The 19,790-nt window shown below is 41.9% G+C and overlaps 1 protein-coding gene across 7 annotated transcripts in view; it reads left to right on the top strand.

Annotated features, from left to right (window-relative positions):
* The window catches only part of LOC137370144 (probable E3 ubiquitin-protein ligase HERC1), a 480,710-nt gene that overhangs the window by 265,623 nt on the left and 195,297 nt on the right, over positions 1-19,790 (top strand). For all 7 annotated transcript variants that reach the window (XM_068032400.1, XM_068032409.1, XM_068032373.1 and 4 more), the window contains 3 exons: positions 8,413-8,645; positions 10,586-10,851; positions 14,673-14,728. In XM_068032400.1, the coding sequence (XP_067888501.1) occupies positions 8,413-8,645; positions 10,586-10,851; positions 14,673-14,728 (555 nt within the window). The remainder of the gene's footprint in view (positions 1-8,412; positions 8,646-10,585; positions 10,852-14,672; positions 14,729-19,790) is intronic.

Here is a 19,790-nt window from a genome sequence, read left to right as displayed (position 1 = left end):
AGAGAGGGAGACAGAAAGCAGGAAACTATAGGCCAGTTAGTGTAAAATCTGTCTTGAGGAAAATTTTAGAAACTATTATTAAAGACGTTATAGCAGGGCACTTGGAAAAATTGAAGATAATCAGGCAGTCAACATGGTTTTGTGAAAGGGAAATCATGTTTAACCAATTTGTTGGAGTAGCAAGAAGTAGCATGTGCTGTGGATAAAGGGGAACTGGTGGATGTACTGTACTTAGATTTCCAGAAGGCATTTGATAAGATGCCACATCAAAGGTTATTGCAGAAAATAAAAGCTCATGGTGTAGGGGGCAACATATTGGCATGGATAGAAGATTGGCTAGCTAACAGGAAACAGAGAGTAGACATAAATGGATCATTTTCTGTTTGGCAAGATGTAATGAGTGGTGTGCTGCAGGGATCTGTGCTTGGGCCTCAACTTTTTATAATTTATATAAATGACTTGGATGAAGGGACCGAAGGTATGATTGCTAAATTTGCTGATGACACAAAGATAGGTAAGAGCATAAGTTATGAAGAGGACATAAGGAGGTTACAAAGGGCTATAGATAGGTTAAGTGAGTGGGCAAAAATCTGGCACATGAAGTATAATGTGGGAAAATGTGAAATTGTCCATTTTGGCAGGAAGAATAAGAAAGAAGCATATTATCTAAAAGGTGAGAGATTGCAGAGTTCTGAGGTGCAGAGGGATCTGGGTGTCCTAGTGCATGAATCGCAAAAGGTTCGTATGCAGGTACAGCAAGTCATTAGGAAAGCTAATAGAATGCTTTTATTTATTAAGAGGAGAATTGAATACAAAAGTAGGGAAGTTATGCTTCAGTTATACAGGACATTGGTGAGACCACATCTGAAGTACTGTGTACAGTATTGGTCTCCTTATTTAAGGAAGGATGTACTGAGTTGGAAGCAGTTCAGAGAAGGTTTACTAGACTGATACCTGGAATGGGTGGGTTGTCTTATGAGGAAAGGTTGGGCAGGCTAGGCTTGTATCCGCAGGAGTTTAGAAGAGTAAGAGGCGATTTGATTGAACCGTATAAGATTCTGAGGGATCTTGACAGGGTGGATGTTGAAAGGATGTTTCCCCTTGTGGGAGAACCTCGAACTAGAGGTCACTATTTACAAATAAGAGGTTGCCCATTTAAGACAGAGATGAGGAGACATTTTTTCTCTGAAGGTCATGAGTCTTTGTAACTCTCTTCCTCAAAAGGTGGTGGAAGCAGAGTCTTTGAATATTTTTAAGGCAGAGGTAGATAGATTCTTGATAAGCAAGGGAGTGGAAGGTTATCGGGGGTAGGCGGGAATGAGGAGTTGAGGTTACAATCTGATCAACCATGATCTTGTTGAATGGTGGAGCAGGCAAGAGGGGCCGAATGGCCTACTTCTCCTAATTCATATGTCCGTAAATCTCTTCCCTGGAGAGCAGTGGAGGCAGTGTCATTGAATGTATTTAAGGCAGAGTTAGACAGATTCTTGGCAAACAAGAGTCAAAGGGTATCAGGGGTTGGCAGGAAAGTGGAGTTGAGTCCACAAACAGATCAGCCATGATCTTACAGAATGGAAAAGCAGGTTCGGTGGGCCCAATAGCCAACTCCTGCTCCTAGTTTGATTGTTCCTATGTATGTTCGTATGTATGGTGGGAAGGATAGAAAATCAAATTATTTTTTAAATGAGAAACTTTTAAATGTTGGTGTTCAGAGAGATTGGAGTGTTCTCTTAAAACAACTTATATTGAGTAGGCTCTTTAATGTAATAAAACCTCCCAAGGCGCTTTATTGGAGCGCCAGAAAGAAGAATCAGGCACTGAGCCACACAAGGTAATATTAGGGCAGACGGGCAAAAGCTTCATCAAAGAAGTAGATTTTAAGAAGCGTCTTAAAGGAAGAAAAATAAAGAGTCAGAGAGGTTTAGGGAGGGAATAATAGAACTCAGGACCCAGGCAGCTGAAGGCATGGCCACCAATGGTGGCGTAATTAAAATTGGCAATGCTCAAGATGGCAGAATTAGATGTACGCAGATATCTAGGAGGGTTGTGATGCTGGAGGAGATTATAGAGTTAGGGAGGGGTGAGTCTATAGAGCGATTTGAAAGCAAGGATGAGAATTTTAAAATCGAGGCATTGCATGATTGGGAGCCAATGTAGGTCAGCGAGCACAGCTGTGATAGATGAATGGGACTTGGTGCATGTAAGTACATGGTTAGCAGAGTTTGGAAGACCTCAACTTAACAGAGGGTAGAATGTGGGAGGCCAGCCAGAGTGTTTTGGAATAATCAGGTCTAGAGTTAAGAAATGCATGAATGAGGGTTTCAGCAGCAGATGAGCTGAGGCAGAGGTGATGTCTGGTGATGTTAAGGAGGTGTAAATAGGCAGTGTTGGTGATGATGCAGATATGTGGTCAGAAGCTCATCTTGGGGTCAAATATGACACCTAGGGTTGTGAACAGTTTGGTTTAGTCTCTCAGTTGCCAGGGAGAGGCTTGGAGTCAGTAGCTAGGGAACAGAGTTTGGAGCGGCGACAGAAAAAAATGGCTTCAGTCTTCCCAATATTTAATTGGAGGAAATTTCTGCACATCCGATACTGGATGTCAGATAAGCAGTCTGATAATTTAGAAACAGTGGAGGAGTCGAGAGGTGGTAAGGTAGAGCTGGGTGTCAACAGCGTACATGTAAAAACTAACACTGTACTTTTCAATGATGCCGCTGAGGGGTAGCATGTCGATGAAAAATGGGAGGGGAGGCCAAGGATAGATCCTTGGGGGACACCAGCGGTAACAGTGCGGGAGCGGAATGGAAGCCATTGCAAATGATTCTCTGACTACAATTAGATACATAAGAATAGAATCAGGCAGGCACAGCTGAACGATGGTAGTGATGCATTGGAGGAGGATGCTGGGGTCAACCATGTCAAAGGCTGCAGAGTCAAGCATGCCGATGGCGGATAGTTTACCTTTGTCACGGTCACAGAGGATATCATTGGTGACTTTGATGAGAGCCGTTTTGGTACTGTGGCAGGGATAGGAATCTGAATGGAGGGTTTCAAGCAAGGAGTTCTGAGAAAGATGAGCACGGATTTGGTAAGCGACAACATGTTCAAGGAGTTTGGAAAAGAAATCGAGGTTGGTGGTGAGGACGTTGGGGTTAAGGGTTAGTTTTTTGAGGAGAGAGGCGATGATAGCAGATTGAAAAGAGAGAGGGACAGTACTTGAAAATGGAAAGCCATTAACAATATCAGCTAACATCGGGACCAGGAGGAGATGTGGGATGGTCAGCAGTTTAGTGGGAATAGGGTCGCGGGAGCAGGAGGTGGGTCTCATGGATAAGATGAGCTCTGAGAGGGCATGAGACAGGATAGGAAAGAAACTAGAGAAAGATGCGAGTTCAGGGCTGGACAGGGGGGATCTTTAGAGGAAGTTTGGCCTCGTGGGTTAGTGGAAGGGAGAGATACAGCAGAGACAGCTGATCAGATGGTCTCAATCTTCGATGTCAAAGATCTCCATGCACATTTTGGAGCTGATGTTGGAGAATATTGGAGAGGGGCTTAAGAATGTTTGCAGTAGAGAAAAGAAGCCAGGGCTTGCTTTCCAAGATGATCCTGGAATATTGAGTAGTTTTAGCAGATGAGAGGAGGGCCATTTTGCTTTATGTGGTCTAGCCAGAACTGGCAGTGAATGGATCTGGCAGACAACTGGTTTAACCATTCAAGTCTGCGTCCTTTGGACTTGAGGAAGGGGAGACGAGGGCCATATCAGTGGGACTGGCCAGAGTGAGTGTAAGTTAGTGTGCAGGTACAGAAAGCAATTAAGAAAGGCAAATGGCATGTTGGCCTTTAAGGCAAGGGAACTGAAGGAATTCTTGCTACAATTGTACAGGGCTTTGATGAGAGCTCAACTGGAGTATTGTGCACAATTTTGGTCTCTTGTATCTAAGGAAAAATGTACTTGCCTTGGAGGTGATGAAACAATGGTTCATTAGATTGATTCCAGGAATGAGAGGGTTGTTCTGTAATAAAAGATTGAGTAGAATGGGCCTGTACTCTCTGCAGCTTAGAAGAATAAGAAGTGATCATGTTCAAACAGAGAAGTTTCTGAGGGAATAAAAGCAAAATACTGCGGATGCTGGAAATCTGAAATAAAAACAAGAAATGCTGGAACCACTCTGCAGGTCTGGCAGCATCTGTGAAAAGAGAAGCAGAGTTAACGTTTCGGGTCAGTGACCCTTCTTCAGAACTGGTTCCGAAGAAGGGTCACTGACCCGAAACGTTAACTCTGCTTCTCTTTTCACAGATGCTGCCAGACCTGCTGACTAGTTCCAGCATTTCTTGTTTTTATTTGAAGTTTCTGAGGGTGCTTGTCAGGGTGGATGCTGCGAGGTTGTTCCCCTGGTGGGAGAATCAGAATATGGGGACACGGTCTCAGGATAAGGGATCGATCATTTAAGACGATGAGATGGAATTTCTTTATTTAGAAGGTTGTGAATCTTTGGAATTCTGTACCTCAGAGGGTTGTGGATGCTCTGTCGTTGAATATGTTCAAGGCTGAGATAGGGCAGGAAAGTGGAGTTGAGGTCAAAGATCAGCCATGATCTTATTGAATAGCAGGACAGGCTTGAGGGGTCGTATGGCCTACTCCTGCTCCTGTTAAGTTATTAATTTTAAATTTGAGGCATTTGGAAACTGTGAGCTCATGTAGGTCAGCAAGGTTTGGAAGATGGATGTAGAACTTGGAGCAGATAGGATATGAACAGCAGAGGTTTGGTTGAGTTGAAGTTTGCGGAGGGAAGAGAATGAAGTAATCGAACCTGGAAAAGATGAAGACATTGATGAGGGTTTCAGCAGCAAATGGACAGAGGCAGATGCGGAGGCAGGCAATCTTATTGGGTCATAGAGTCATTTACGGCACAGGAGGCCATTTGGTCCATCGAGTCCATGCCAGCTCTCCATAGAGAAATTGTCAGTCCCATTCCCCTGCTCTATCCCCATAGCTGTGCAAGTTTATTTCCTTTAAATGTCCATCTTTTTGAAATAAAGGTGAAACAGTCTACTTTAACCGGAAACAATGACGAGTTAGTGGGATTGAATCAATGGTGAGGATATGGTGTTTGTGGCGAGGACCAAAGACAGTGGTTTCTCAGTGTTTAACTGATGGTGGCTTATTGAAGACTGGATAACAAACAAAGCAGACTGCCAATACACAAGAACACGTGAAATAGGAGCAGGAGTAGACCATATGGTCTGCTCTGCCATTCAAAACAATCATGACTGATCTTAGGAGTCAACTCCACTTTCCCAGTCGCTCGCCATATCCCTTGATTCCCTGAGAGACCAAAAATCTTTCTATCCCAGCTTTAAATGTATTCAATGATGGAGCATCCGCAATCCTCTAGGGTAGAGAATTCCAAAGATTCACAACCCTTTAAGTGAAGTAGTTTCTCTTCATCTCGGTTCCAAATGATCGGCCTCTTATCCTGAGACTGTGCCCCCGTGTTTTAGATTCCTCGACCAGCAGAAACAATCTGTCAGTGTCTACCCTATTCAGCCCCTTTATAATCTTGTATGTTTCAATGAGATCACCTCTCATTCTTCTAAACTCCAGAGAATACAGGCCCAATTTACTCAGTCTCTCGTTATAGGACAAAACCAATCTAGTGAATCTTTGCTGTGCTGCTTCCAATGCAAGTATATCCTTTCTTAAATGTGGAGACCAGAACTGCACACAGTACTCCAAGTGTGGTCTCAGCAAAACCCTGTACAATTGTAGCAATACTTCTTTATTCCTGTACTCCAATCGCCTTGCAATAAAGGCCAACATGCCACGTGCCTTCCTAATTGCTTGCTGTGCCTGCATGTTAACTTTCTGCTTTCCTTGTACAGGCACACCCAAGTCATTGAGTCATAGAATCATACAGCATAGAAACAGGCCCTTCGGCCCACCGCGACCATGCCGACCATAATGCCTATCTATACTAATCCCATCTGCCTGCATTAATTCCATATCCCTCTATGCCTTGCTCTTTCAAGTACCTGTCCAGATGCCTCTTAAATGTCGCTACTGTTCCTGCCTCCACCACCTCCTCAGGCAGCTCATTCCAGATACCCACTATTCTTTGTGTGAATAATTTACCCCTTTGATCCCCTTTAAACCTCCTCCCTCTCACCTTAAATCTATGCCCTCTAGTTTTAGTCACCCCTACCATGGGAAACAGACTCTGGCTATCTACCCTATCTATGCCTCTCATAATTTTATATACCTCTATCATGTCCCCTCTCAGCCTCCTTCGCTCCAGGGAAAACAGACCCAGCCTATCCAATCTCTCTTTATAACTCAAGCCCTCCAAACCAGGCAACATCCTTGTGAATCTTTTCTGCACCCTCTCTAGCTTAATCGCATCTTTCCTGTAGTGCAGCGACCAGAACTGCACACAGTACTCCAAATGCGGCCTAACCAACGTCATGTACAACTGTAACACGACGTCCCAACTCTTGTACTCAATGCCTCGGCCGATGAAGGCAAGCATGCCTTCCGCCTTCTTCACCACCCTGTCTACCTGTGTTGCCACTTTCAGGGAACTATGTATTTGCATCCCAAGGTGTCTCTGCTCAACAGCACTCCCCAGGGCCCTGCCATTCACTGTGTATGTCCTGCCCTGGTTTAACTTCCCAAAATGCATCACTTCACACTTGTCTGCATTAAATTCCATTTGACAATCCCTTGCCCACTTTCCCAGTTGATTATATCCTGTTGTAACCTTAGACAACCTTCTTCACTGTCCACTATACCACCAGTTTTGGTGTCATCTGCAAACTTACTAATCATGCCCCTTACATTCACATCCAAGTCATTAATATATATGACAAACGGAGTGCCCAGCACTGATCCCTGCGGCACACCACTGGTCACCAGCATCCAATATGAAAAACAACCCTCCAGTACCACCCTCTGCCTCCTATCACCAAACCAATTTGGTATCCACTTTGCTAGCTCACCCTGGATCCCATGTGTTGGAACTTTCTGGACCAGCCTACCATGCGGGACCTTGTCAAAGGCCTTGCTCAAGTCCATGTAGACAACGTCCATTGCCCTGCCCTCATCAGTCCTCTTGGTCACCTCCTCGAAAAACTCAATCAAATTCGTCTGTTTGAACATCAACACCTTTCCACACCTTTTAAAAAATATTCTGCTTTTCTATTCTTACGACCAAAGTGAATAACTTCACACTGTCCTACATTATATTCCATCTGCCATCTTGTTGCCTACTCATTTAACCTGTCTATATCTCTTTGCAGTCTGTGTCCTCCCCACAGCTTACCTTTCCACCTACCTTTGTATCATCAGCACACTTAGATACATTACTCTCTGTCTCTTCATCTAAGTCATTGGTTAGCACCGCAGCCTCACAGCTCCAGGGACCCGGGTTCAATTCTGGGTACTGCCTGTGCGGAGTTTGCAAGTTCTCCATGTGACCACGTGGGTTTTCGCCAGGTGCTCCGGTTTCCTCCCACAGCCAAAGACTTGCAGGTTGATAGGTAAATTGGCCATTGTAAATTGCCCCTAGTGTAGGTAGGTAGTAGGGAATGTGGGATTACTGTAGGGTTAGTATAAATGGGTGGTTGTTGGTCGGCACAGACTCGGTGGGCCGAAGGGCCTGTTTCGGTGCTGTATCTCTAAATAAAAAAAATAAATAAATAGCTGAGGCCCCAGCACTAGGCAGTAGACGGATTGAGAGTTGGTGAAGTAGCAGACTCCTACCTGAAGTGATTTTGAGTAGTTTGAGCCAGTTTCAAGTAGATTTGAGTGAAAAGCAGGGATACCCATAACTTAACCACTAATTGGCACTAAGTTAGCAGTTTTATGCCAGCCACAAAGATGGCTAGTTTTATGACTTTTTGTTGTGACTAGTTTTGCATTTGTGTTGTTGGCTTTGTGGTATGTAACCATGACATTTTACTGGTTAGCGTTGATGCTGGGTATTTTTCCATTCCCTGGCCTTTACATTGTTCCCTCATATAAGCGCAAACCTTAATTAAATTGAAATGACAGCAGATAAAATGAGACAAAGACAGAAGACACAGGAAATGTATGGCAGGCAAAAAGAAAAGAGATTTAGTTCAGCTGAAGGGTTCTATCCAAAACGCACTTTTATCTCTTTGTGGATACTGACTGACTGCTGTGTATTCCATCAGTTTTTGATGAGGATTATGACAATCAGTTAACCACTACATAAGTTATTCTTTTAACCAAAATAGAAATAGCTTATAGTTTTATGTTTTGTTTCAAATGCTAATTGTTGATTATGGAATATCATAAATGATGTGTCATTGCTTAATAATCCTGTAATGGACTAAATTTAAGAAATTAATATTTAATATTCTTATGAGTAAATGTATAAAATGTTCTGTAAGGATCTAGATCTCCACAGCTTGTACAGCCATCATTAAGAAGGGAGCATGGAACTGCAGGGTGGCAGGAGACTGATGCTATGTCTGACCGCAATCTGGACGGCGAGTTGGAGCTCTGTTTTTCTGAGGATCCACTATCTGAAGGTTCTGTTGAGGATATGTTTCCTTCTGAATGTGGTACTGAAAATGAAGCACAGGGCATATGGTTGTCTGAGATGATGGATTGGCCTAACATGGTAAAATTACTGAACTTTTATTTGTGTTATTTAATTTGTTCTCCCTTCTTCATGATTAGTTTAGGTGTATGTGTCCATTGTTCCATATCAAGAGTAGCTTTATTGCTGACTCATTAACCATTTAGAAAACAAAACAATAAAAACTGCTATTTTTAATTTAAACATAGACTTTTAATTCTGTTTACCCTATTTTCCCCCATTCAATATATGAGTAATCTTACTTGCTCACAGGGTGAAGCTTAGAGGAGAGGGACTACAGTGTTGTAGCCCTATGTTTGACCCAAGCTGCTGCTTTTTGCAGCTTCCGCACTGAAATTGTGAATTGGCTCATAAATCCTCTAATTTATTAACTTTAACGTTATTTTTTTTCAGCATAATTTAACCTACCTTAATTCTTTCTTGGTCTTTATCGCAAAAACATAATTTTCTTCTTGCCTTGTTTCTTTCCTCTCCTGGCTCCCACTTCAGTCTCAGTTAGGGGAACAAATTTAGAAAAAAATGCTCCAGGTTGAGTGCCTTCCTGGGCCATTCCTACTTTCTGTAGAGAAACCAGCTTGTTAAAATCCATCCCCTTTCCAACGAGATATAGTTGGAGGAAATCGGACTCACACTGGAGTTGCCAAGATTGAGTAACCAGGACAACAAAATTACACTAAATCAGGAAGATAGCTGCTGACTGAGTAACCTTGCAAGCTTTTTCGCTTCCTTTGGAGCCCAACATCACTTCTCTCTGGCTTTCAAAAATGTAATTTACCGCAGCAAAGAATATTGTTTCTTAAAGTAATAGCAGCCCATCAAGAGCCCCTATGATGGCCTAGTGGTGTTAAAGGCATTGGCCAATGGAGCACGAAAAAGCAGACCACAAAGTCCCAAGTTAGATTCCTACTTTGTGTTGGTTTTCAAAAGAGGAACATTTGGGTCATTTGACCTCAACACTCTGAGCTGGGCTTGTGGGAAGAGTGATAGCAATCCAGTGGTCCTTACTGGAAAGTACCTCTATTTAAATGTTGATTGATCAAGTTGCAGTGCCCCTCACTTTTCCACCTGCTGGTACTATCTAGCTAGCACATGAAAAATACTACATTTATGAAGTATTGACTTCACTGATGCTCACTCTGGTGAGAGTTACAGTTCTCACGAGAAAATGGAAGCCATAAATTCCAACCAACAACAACTAATTCATGTTTTTAAACTTGTGCTTTTTGGTTTTCATATCTTTTTTGTTAGAAGTCTAAAATACAGTTAAAAGCAGAGCAAGATATTGTGTTTTAAATACATTACTGTAGTGGTATTTCTGAATAATTTGACTGTAATTGCTTTGGAACTTAATAGTCTTAAAACTTCCTGAATGATTTAGAATATTTTATTGGAATACTGTCATCACCGTGGCTCAGTTGGTAGCATTCTGTATTCTGAGCCAGAAGATTGTGGGTTCAAGCCCCCTCCGGGACTTGAGCACAAAAATCTAGGCTGTCATTCCAGTGCTGTACTTAGAGAGTGTTACAGTGTCGGAGGTGCCGTTGTTCAGATGAGACATTAAATCAAAGCCCCGCCCGCCCTCTTAAGTCAACACGTGATCCCAACACGTGATCCCAAGACATTACTTCAAAGATCAAGGGAATTATCCCCAATGCCCTGCCCAATATTTCTCCCTCAATCAACATCACAAAAAAGCAGATTATCTGTTCATTATTGCATTGTTGTTTGTGGGAGCTTGCTGTGCGCAAATTGGCTGCTGCGTTTGCTACATTACAACAGTGACTAAACTTCGGAAGTACTTCATTGGCTGTAAAGCACTTTGGGATGTCTTGAGGTCATAAAAGATGCTATATAAATGCTGTTTTTTTTCATTAGCATTGAATGCATTAATAAGAATTTTGTAGATTTTCTTGCATCTTTTCTTTAAAAAGGCTCACCATTTACTTTGTGAATTCACTCAGTGCCAGGATAGCTCGGATGCAGAGGAGGTTGTCATTTGTGAACTGTGTGATACTCATACAATGCAATTCAACAATCACATGAAGAGACATCACCCTGGTTGTGGAGCGAGTGCAGGTCACATGGGATATCGGAGTAATGGAGCTTATGTTGATGGTTGGTTTGGAGGAGAGTGTGGCACAGGGAGCCCATACTACCTGATGTGCAACAGTTGTCGTGCAAAATACCTGGCTGAGAAACCAAGACATAAGCAAGCCAAATTAAGTCGGTGAGGATCATTTAATAACCTGTTTGTTTTTAATTTTTGTTGAGTTTGTGAATTTTTTAATCCAATTAAGTGATGCAAATTAATGACTATCATACTAAAACTTTTGAAAAGTCAAACTAGCATTTCATGTCATAAATATGCTAAAAAGGGAAGTGATTGAATTAATGTTTAACCCTAAATATCATGGAGAGAGAGATCTGCTTAAATTACTGAAGTGAACACCCTTTATTACATCAATTTATGTTTTAAAATTGCTGTGTTTTGGTGACTTAACAGCAGTGTGCCCCGAAACATGGCTGTAACAGGGACAAATGTGTCATTAAAATAGCTCCAGTTGTTGATCGAGTCACTTGGAGAAATTGTTCTGGGTTGCAAAGGGGCAAGTCGCAGATTTTTCACATCCTAATAAATACTCACGTTCAGCAAGTGATAGTTAACTCGTTAGTGAAATTTCTGTATACAAGGGAAAAAGCTAGAAGTCATAGCTCTCTGAGAGAAGCATCCCCACCAGTATTATTAGTGGACTTACTGTGCTGATGCAGAATTCTGAAATATAATTACAGGATCTTTTATGGTAATTTAACATTAGTTTAAATTTTTCTGTATTTAGAATCTTGTGGAAGACTAATGACTTTTGACTCAGCAAGGGATATGGTACCTAAAACAGGGTTATGATATTCTCTACTCGGTGGATGCAAACTCTGCTGGCTGTTCCTTTGCTATAACCCCCTTTCAAACTATTGTTGCTTCTTGATTGCTTTATTACAGATTATGTAATGTTGCTGAGCGAAGGGCCTGCTGGATTTTCAAATTCAGGATGTGCGTGGGGAACATTAAAGTTAATTTCTTTTGACTAGTTTTATTAACTTGTTATCTTCAGCAATGAGAAAAGCTAAGTTAATAGACATCTATCCAGTCCTTTTTGACTACTACAGTTTGGTTATTACTTGAGTTTCAACATTGGAAGTAATCACTCTGAGTTGCTGCCATTGCCTTCACTTTTGCTGGCTAATGAGTTGTAAAATCATAGTCATAGAGTCATTTACAGCAGAGAAGGAGGTCATTCGGCCCATCGAGTCCCTGCCAGCTCTCCACGGAGCCAACCAGTCAGTCTCACTCCCTTGCTCGATCTCCGTAGCCATGCAAGTTTATTACCCTCAAGTGGCCATCCAGTTTCCTTTTGACATCATTGATTGTTTCTGCTTCCACCACCCTTGTGGGCAGCAAGTTCCAGATCATTATTACCCACTGTGTAAAAAAGCAGTTCCTCATATTCCCCCTGCATCTCTTGCCCAAAACCTTCAATCAGTGTCCTCTAATCCTTGTACCATTAGCTAATGGGAACAGCTTTCTTTGTCTACCTTATCTAAGCCTGTCATCATCTTGTACACCTCTAGTAAGTCTCCCCTCAATCTCTGTTGGATCGCGTTAGTTGCACAAAGAGAGACGAAGTCCGACTGTAGCTTTAAGAAACATTATTGCAGTACTTAATTGTTACATCTTCAGAAAACTTAACAATGAACTGAACTAAAACTAAAATCAACACATACAGTGAACTAACACTGAGCTAACCCCCCCCCCCCCCTGAACTGAACTAACTCTTCGCGCCAAATCAAGCCTTATTATAGTTATTCATACAAATCAGTAACACCTACTCTTTGTTGCCAATTGGTCTACAAACTTCTGCAGTTTCTTGGTGTCGGGGCCTGATTGGGGTACTGCCTTGTCAATTTGTTTTAACTTCTTACTCCAGTTTCCCATCCCCTTATCTCCTTGGACCGTTGGGCTGATTGTTGTACAATAGGCTACAATTCGGCAGCCTGCAGCTGTCCCGTTAGTTTTTGCTTGTTAGTCTATTTCTGCTGATAAGTTGCCTCTGCAGCCCTGAAGTTATGAAGTCATTTCTGATAAGCTGTCTCTGCAGCTCCGAGGTTATTTTGTTAGTAATACATGATTGATTAATTATTTCACCTTAAATGTCCCCATATTATTCTGTTCTCGAAAATTCTGTTCCCACAATCTCCTTTGTTCTAAGGAGAGCAACCCCAGCTTTTCCAATCTAACCTTGTAACTGAAACCCCCCCATCTCTGAAACCATTCTGGTAAATTGCCTCTGCACCCTCTCAAGAATCCTCACGTCCTTCCTAAGGTGTGGTGACCAGAACTGGATGCAATACTCCAGTTAGGGCCTAACCAGAGCTTTATAAAAGTTCAGCAGAACTTTGCAGCGTTTGTACTCAATATGTCTATTTATGAAGCCCAAGATCCCATATGCTTTGCTAACCACTGTCTTAATACGTCCTGTCACCTTCATAGATTGATGCACAAGCACCCCCAGGTCCCTCTGTTCCTGCACACTTTTTAGAACTGTGCCTTTAAGTATATATTGCCTCTTCCTATTCCTTCTTCCAAAATGCAGCGCCTAAAACTTGTCAGTATTTTTATTAAAGGCATGAAACAGAATTAGGTAATCTATGCTTCCCTGGAGGATCTTGCGTATGTCTTGAGAATGAAAAGATGAGTGTCCACTAACGTCCTGCTAAGCTGCGCGGCCATGCAGCAGCCTGAAAGATACCAAACAGGCCTTGATCTGTGATAAATACTGCATACGTGCCAATGCACAGAAAAATTTAAAGGGACTGCACACTGAAAAAATTGGCCGCACACAGCAACTAAATTTTAACAGGAACATTGGTGTCCACGTATCATAGTGTTTGCGTTATCTTAAGAAAAAATATCCAGTTCTGCAATAGGAGTCCAAGTCTCCATGAAATTTGGAGGTTTTTACTCCATCACTGACCAAATCGGAAGCAGTTTTGCAAAAAGTACTTTTATAGAACTTCACTTAGTAAAACATGGTAAAATGGGAATGTTGGACTATGATCAACACTCTTCAGCTATTCTAAGGTTGATTTTATAAATTGCTTTGTCAGCACAAAGCTTTGCATACTAGGAGCACATATCAAGAATTTGTGTGCAGAGGCTGCTGGATCCTACCCAATCTTTTGTCCATTAAAGTTAATGGATGGCAAATCTTGTACACGAATTCGCGATAGGTTATCCAGCATGCAAAGCTCTGTGCCAAGAGCACTAATTCATAAATATATCCTTCCATAGAAAGAACTTGCATTCATATAGCAACTTTCACATCCTCAGGATATCCCAAACTACTGCAAAACCAATTTGTTAAATTTGCTGCTGTTATGCGGGCAACCAGAACAACCATCTGCCCAAAGCTAGCTCCCACAATGTACCATGAAATGAATGACCAGTTTTTTTCTTTGGTGATTTTAGTTGAGGATTGAATGTTTGGAAGGGCACCGGGAGAACTCCTTGTTGCTCTTTAAAAAAAGTACCATGGACTCTTCCGACAATGCAGCACTCCCTCAGTATTGCACTGAATTGTTAGCATTGATTTACCTGTACAAGTTTCAGAGTGAGGCTTGGTAACACTGTCTTTTGACTCTGGCTGACAGTCCATTCCTGGAATGGAAATAAATGATGTCATGCTAGAAAGAGTTTCACAAAATATTTGTTCTCGGGATGTCTCCAGCAGTTTGAAAACAAAAAATATTGTAACAAGGAGCAATTGAGTCACTCATCTGTAGATATTTATCATTTTTGAGATTTTTGTAGCAATTCTGTAAAATGGTCTTGATTAAAGTAGTAATTCCAAATTTAAAAATTAATGGTGGTAGGAAGAAATAATCACAGAAAACATTTTTCATGTGCATCAAATGCTTTTTGAATGTTCTTAAAACCTGTTTAAAAAGAAGTCATCCAGTTCCGAGCAATCTTATGAATATATTTTTCCCCCCCAGCAAAGCCAAAGGATTAGCACCTGATTTAATCAACAAGCATGAAAATACACATGAAGGTATGTAAAACCATAGAAGCTTCTAAGCACAGAAGAAAGCCATCATCCCATTATGCCTATGCTGACTCTATGCTGAAGAAATCCAAAACTAATCCTAGTGCCTCTTTGCTCCCTTAGTCCTGTATTTTCCTTGAATTCAAATATGTCTTTTTTCTTTTGCAATTATCTCTGCCTTGAATGCTCCAAATGGCTCCATGTTCCAGTAACACACCTGTCCTCATTTTCTTATTGACAGTTTTAAAGTGATGACTCATTGTCACTGACTCTCCAAGTAGATGAGTCTTATCCTATTCACTCCATCAAACTCCTTCATAAATTTTATAAATCTCTATTGAATATCCTGTTGGCCTTTTCTGTTCCAATGGAAGTAGTTCCAGTATCTCAAGCCCCTTGTCATAATTATAGTTCCCCATCCCTGACATCTTGGTGATTCTACATTGTATGGTTTGTATGGATTTCATGACCTTTCTATAATGGGTGCTGAAAACTTCAAACTATACACTATGACCTTACCAATGTTTTGTGTAAATTCATTGCTATTTCTTTACTCGTACTTTATGCCCCTATGTATGACTTTGCCTACTTGCACTCTCTGGCAATTATGTTTTAACCCTTCAGGAGTCTAGATTCATCCACACCTGTCGGCATATTTCTATTTTGTGTATGCTTCCATTCCTTGTTTTTCCCTCCCAACATATATTATTTTATACTTAACTACATGAAATTGCATTTCCCACTTGATTGTCCATTCTGATAACCTGTCTCATTTTCCTGAAGTACTCCTCACTGTTTGCCAAACCTCCCATTGTGGTATTGTGAACAACTTTTAAGATTGCAGGGGTAATTTTAATTTAAACTGCTGGTTAGGAAAAGCACAGGTTCAAGTCTGCCACCCTTACACCCTGCTCGATTTTACTTCCCATTAAAATAACCCCACCATGTTCACTTGAGTTCAAGTTCAAATCATGTAAGTACTTTATACTGAAGATAAATGTTAACCTAGCACTGACCTCTGGGGTTCATCGTTCCAATACTTCTCCAAGCTGAGCAACACCCTGTAAGAATATTGACATTGGTGCCTTAATACAACACAGTGTGGGCAACACAGTGGCGCAGTGATTAGCACTGCAGCCTCATAGCTCCAGCGACCCGGGTTCAATTCCGGGTACTGCCTGTGCGGAGTTTGCAAGTTCTCCCTGTGTCTGCGTGGGTTTCCTCCGGGTGCTCCGGTTTCCTTCCACATGCCAAAGACTTGCAGGTTGATAGGTAAATTGGCCATTAGAAATTGCCCCTAGTATAGGTAGGTGGTAGGGAAAATATAGGGACAGGTGGGGATGTGGTAGGAATATGGGAATTAGTGTAGGATTAGTATAAATGGGTGGTTGATGGTCGGCACAGACTTGGTGGGCCGAAGGGCCTATTTCAGTGCTGTATCTCTAAACTAAACTAAACTAAACAAATTTATCAAAGCCACCAGACAAAATCTTATCACCTTTACCTTAAGTCCTGAATAAGGAATCTTCTTTAAAAATCTACTGTCCGGTCTATGCTTGGGAGAAAATGATGTCTAAAATTAGCTCTCTGAACTATGTTGATTCCATTGCTTTGGATTATACGAAATTTTACACTGTCAACCTCACAGTAGGATATGTAGAAGTTACTGAGTGAATGAATTAATCCATTCTTGCCAAATCATCAGAGTATTTCAAACAATAAAGTCATGAGCTAACAATTATTTATGATCATAATTTGCAGCACTTAAACTTGTACATTGAGTAAACAAATTATTTAATTAAGGTTTGCTAACAATAAGATAGATTACAAAGGCAGTTATGTCTCAGTAACTCAGCATTAATTGGTTTACTGAGTATAATTTAACACTTGAGATCATTTGCATTGATGTAAATTCATGACAATTTCTGCTTCGAATGCATAGAAAGATGAAGGGTAAATAGCACTAGACATCCGATCCATTGGATAGAATAAAGTAAGTCTGTGGGCTGAATTTAGTTCCCCCCACCCCAGGCTTTGAGATGAGGCGGTGGGGCAGGCCTGAAGATTGCTCCAAAGGAGGTGGAGAGGCCCCCCCCTGCCGTTTGGCGACAGGCCCAGCATTTACATATTTAAATAAATTTGCATACCTGAGTCAATTGCATGCCCGCCGCCGCCTCCGTCCCGTTGCAAGCTTCGTGCCATTGGCTGGCACTCCCGTAACTTCTGAACCCCGTCTGGGGAATCAAGGCTCCACAGTGGTTGGGAGGGGGTGGTGGTGAGGAGCTGGGGGGAGCAGCGATAAAGTCATTGGTGGAAGGTGATGTTGGGAAGGGGTAGAGTTTATAGTTGATGCAATTTGAAGGGGGGAAAGGTCATTTGAAAGAGGAAAGTGTTTTGGGCTGGAGAGGACAACCTATTTTATGACCATTGGTGGGCGGGGGGGTGGGGTTGATGGGAGAAGACCAAAAGTACTGCATCTAACTGTTTTTATTATTGTCTTCCAAAATGTTAAAATCTGCCCAAGGGCTCAAAACCTTTTAAAAATGGCATCAGCGCCTGCACACAGGCAGCTGACGCCATTGCCAGAGATGGATGGTCTGCCTCCTCTATGTGATTGCGGGCAGGAGGGGGGGGGGAAACCACCCCGTCCATTCAAATGAGCTGCCACACTGAAGATTGCGGTGGCTGACCGGCGTGTGGCCAGCACAGGCCGGTCGCTGCTTCCTTCACCTTCTGGCCTATATTTGCTTAGTCAACAATGTTTCCTAAACTTTAAAGAGTATGAACCGGTGTCGTGAATTGGTGGCCTCCCCCTCTCTCTTTCCCCCTCTCCTTCCCTCGCCCTTCCTCCTCCTCTCGGCCATTTGCTCTTTCCCCTCAACCCAAGGACAAGAGCTGACTTGCACAAAGATGCACTTTACTCCAGTTACAGAGACACCCATCCCCATACACAAGACCTAAAGTTCCTACATGAAATTGATGAAACCTTCTATTACATCTTCTACCACTCAGCTTTTTAGTATCAATAAAGCAACTTATATCCTTGATTTTCACAGAATTCTCCTCAATGTTATCACTGATAAATCTGGGTGATGTGAGTTAGAACTGTTAAAGAAAAAGGAGCGAACTTGTACCTTTCATGAGTTCAGGATGTCCCAAACCCTCTACAGCTAATGAAGTACTTCTGAATCATAGAACAATATAGCACAGAAGGAGGCCATTTGGCCCTTCATGCCCGTGCTGGCTATTTGAAAGGACTAAAAAAAAACTTACGTTTATGTAGTGCCTTGCATGATCCAAAGATATCCCAAAGTGCTTTACGGCCAATGAATTTGTTTTGAAGCATAGTCGGAAACACAGCAGCCAATTTGTAAGCATCATGCTCCCACAAATAGCCATATGATGATCAGACAATCTATTTCTATGATGTTTTTTGAGCTATCCAATTAGTCCCACTGTTCTTTCCCAATAGCCCTGAAAATGTGTCCATTTCAAGTATTTATCCAATTTCCTTTTGAAAGTTTTGGAATCTGATCTCTCCACCCTTTCAGGCAGTACATTCCAGATCATAATTCATTGTGTAAATTATTTTTGGCCACATGTCACCTCTGGTTCTTGTATCAATTACTTCAAATGTGTGTCCTCTGTTTACTGAACTTTCTATCATTAGAGAGAGTTTCACCTTATTTACTCTATCAAAATCCTTCATGATTTTGAACACGTCTATTAGATCACCCCTTCACCTTCTCTTCTCAAGAGAACAGCCCCAGTTTCTCTAGTCTCTCCACATAACAGAAGTTTTTCATCTCTGGTGCCATTCTAGTAAATCTATCCTGCATCCTTTTGTAAGGCCTTGACATTCTTCCTAAAGCATTGTGTCCATAATTGGCCACAATATTCCAGCTGGGGACTAACTAGTGTCTTATAAAGTTTTAGCTTAAGTTTCTTTCTTTTATATTCTGTGCCTCTGTTTTTAAAAAAAAAAAAGCCTGTGTGCTGTTTTAACACCCACCTCAACACGTCCCACCACCTTCAGGTCCCTCTGTTCCTGCACCCCCTTTAAAATTATACTGTTTAGTTTATAATGCCTCTTCTCAATCTGATTACCAAAATGAATCACTCACACTTCTCTGGATTAAGTTTCATCTTCCCGATGTCATCCCGTTTCACCAGTCTGTCTATGTCCTCCGGAAGTCTATTAATATCCTTCTTAATGTTTGCTACGTTCCTGGGTTTCATGTCGATCTACAAAATCTTTGAAGAACTCTGTATATCCATGTCAAGTAATTAATATATATCAAAAAGACTAGTGATCCCAACATGGACCTCTGGAAAACAGCACTGCCTGCTATCTTCCAGTCTGAAAAACAACCATTCAGCACTACTCTCTGCTTTCTGTCCTTTAGCCAATTTTGTATCCACATAGCGATTGTCCCTTTAATTCCATGGGCTTCAATTTTGCTAGCAAGTCAAGTATGTTGGTCTATTTTGAAATACATTCACTGCTATAATGTAGGGAAACGCAGAAGCCAATATGGGCACACCAAGGTTTCACAATCCGTAAAGATAATGATCGGATAATCTTGGTGATGTTGGTTGAAGGATGAATATTGAAAAGATCACTGAGAACTCACCAGCTCTTCTTCAATATCGTGGCATAGGTTCTTTTACAGATTCCCAAGAAGGCAGAGGGAGCCTTGATTCAACATCTCATCCGAAACACGGCAATCTTAGCATTCCCTCAGTACTGCACTGAAGTGTCAGCTTAGATTATGTGCTCAAATCTCTGGGGCTGAATTTTATAGGGCCCGCAACGTCAAGAACGGTGGCGGGGGAGGCATGAAGATTGCTCTGGATGAGGCCTGCCACCGACCTTGACGCCGGCAGGGCCAATGCTGATCTTGACGGCGGTGAGGTCTCGTGGCTGCCCTCCTGCCGCTTGACAACGAGACTTCCATTTAAATATTCAAATTAATTTACATATCTTAGGTAATCAAGTTCCCGTCACCTCCTGAAGTGTCGCTGCAACCTTCATCCCGGCGGCTGACACTGCCACGTCTTCGAACCC

Source organism: Heterodontus francisci, chromosome 1 (assembly GCF_036365525.1).
Source record: "Heterodontus francisci isolate sHetFra1 chromosome 1, sHetFra1.hap1, whole genome shotgun sequence".
NCBI classification, from domain to species: Eukaryota; Metazoa; Chordata; class Chondrichthyes; order Heterodontiformes; family Heterodontidae; genus Heterodontus; species Heterodontus francisci.
This window is presented reverse-complemented; position numbering and strand designations above follow the sequence as displayed.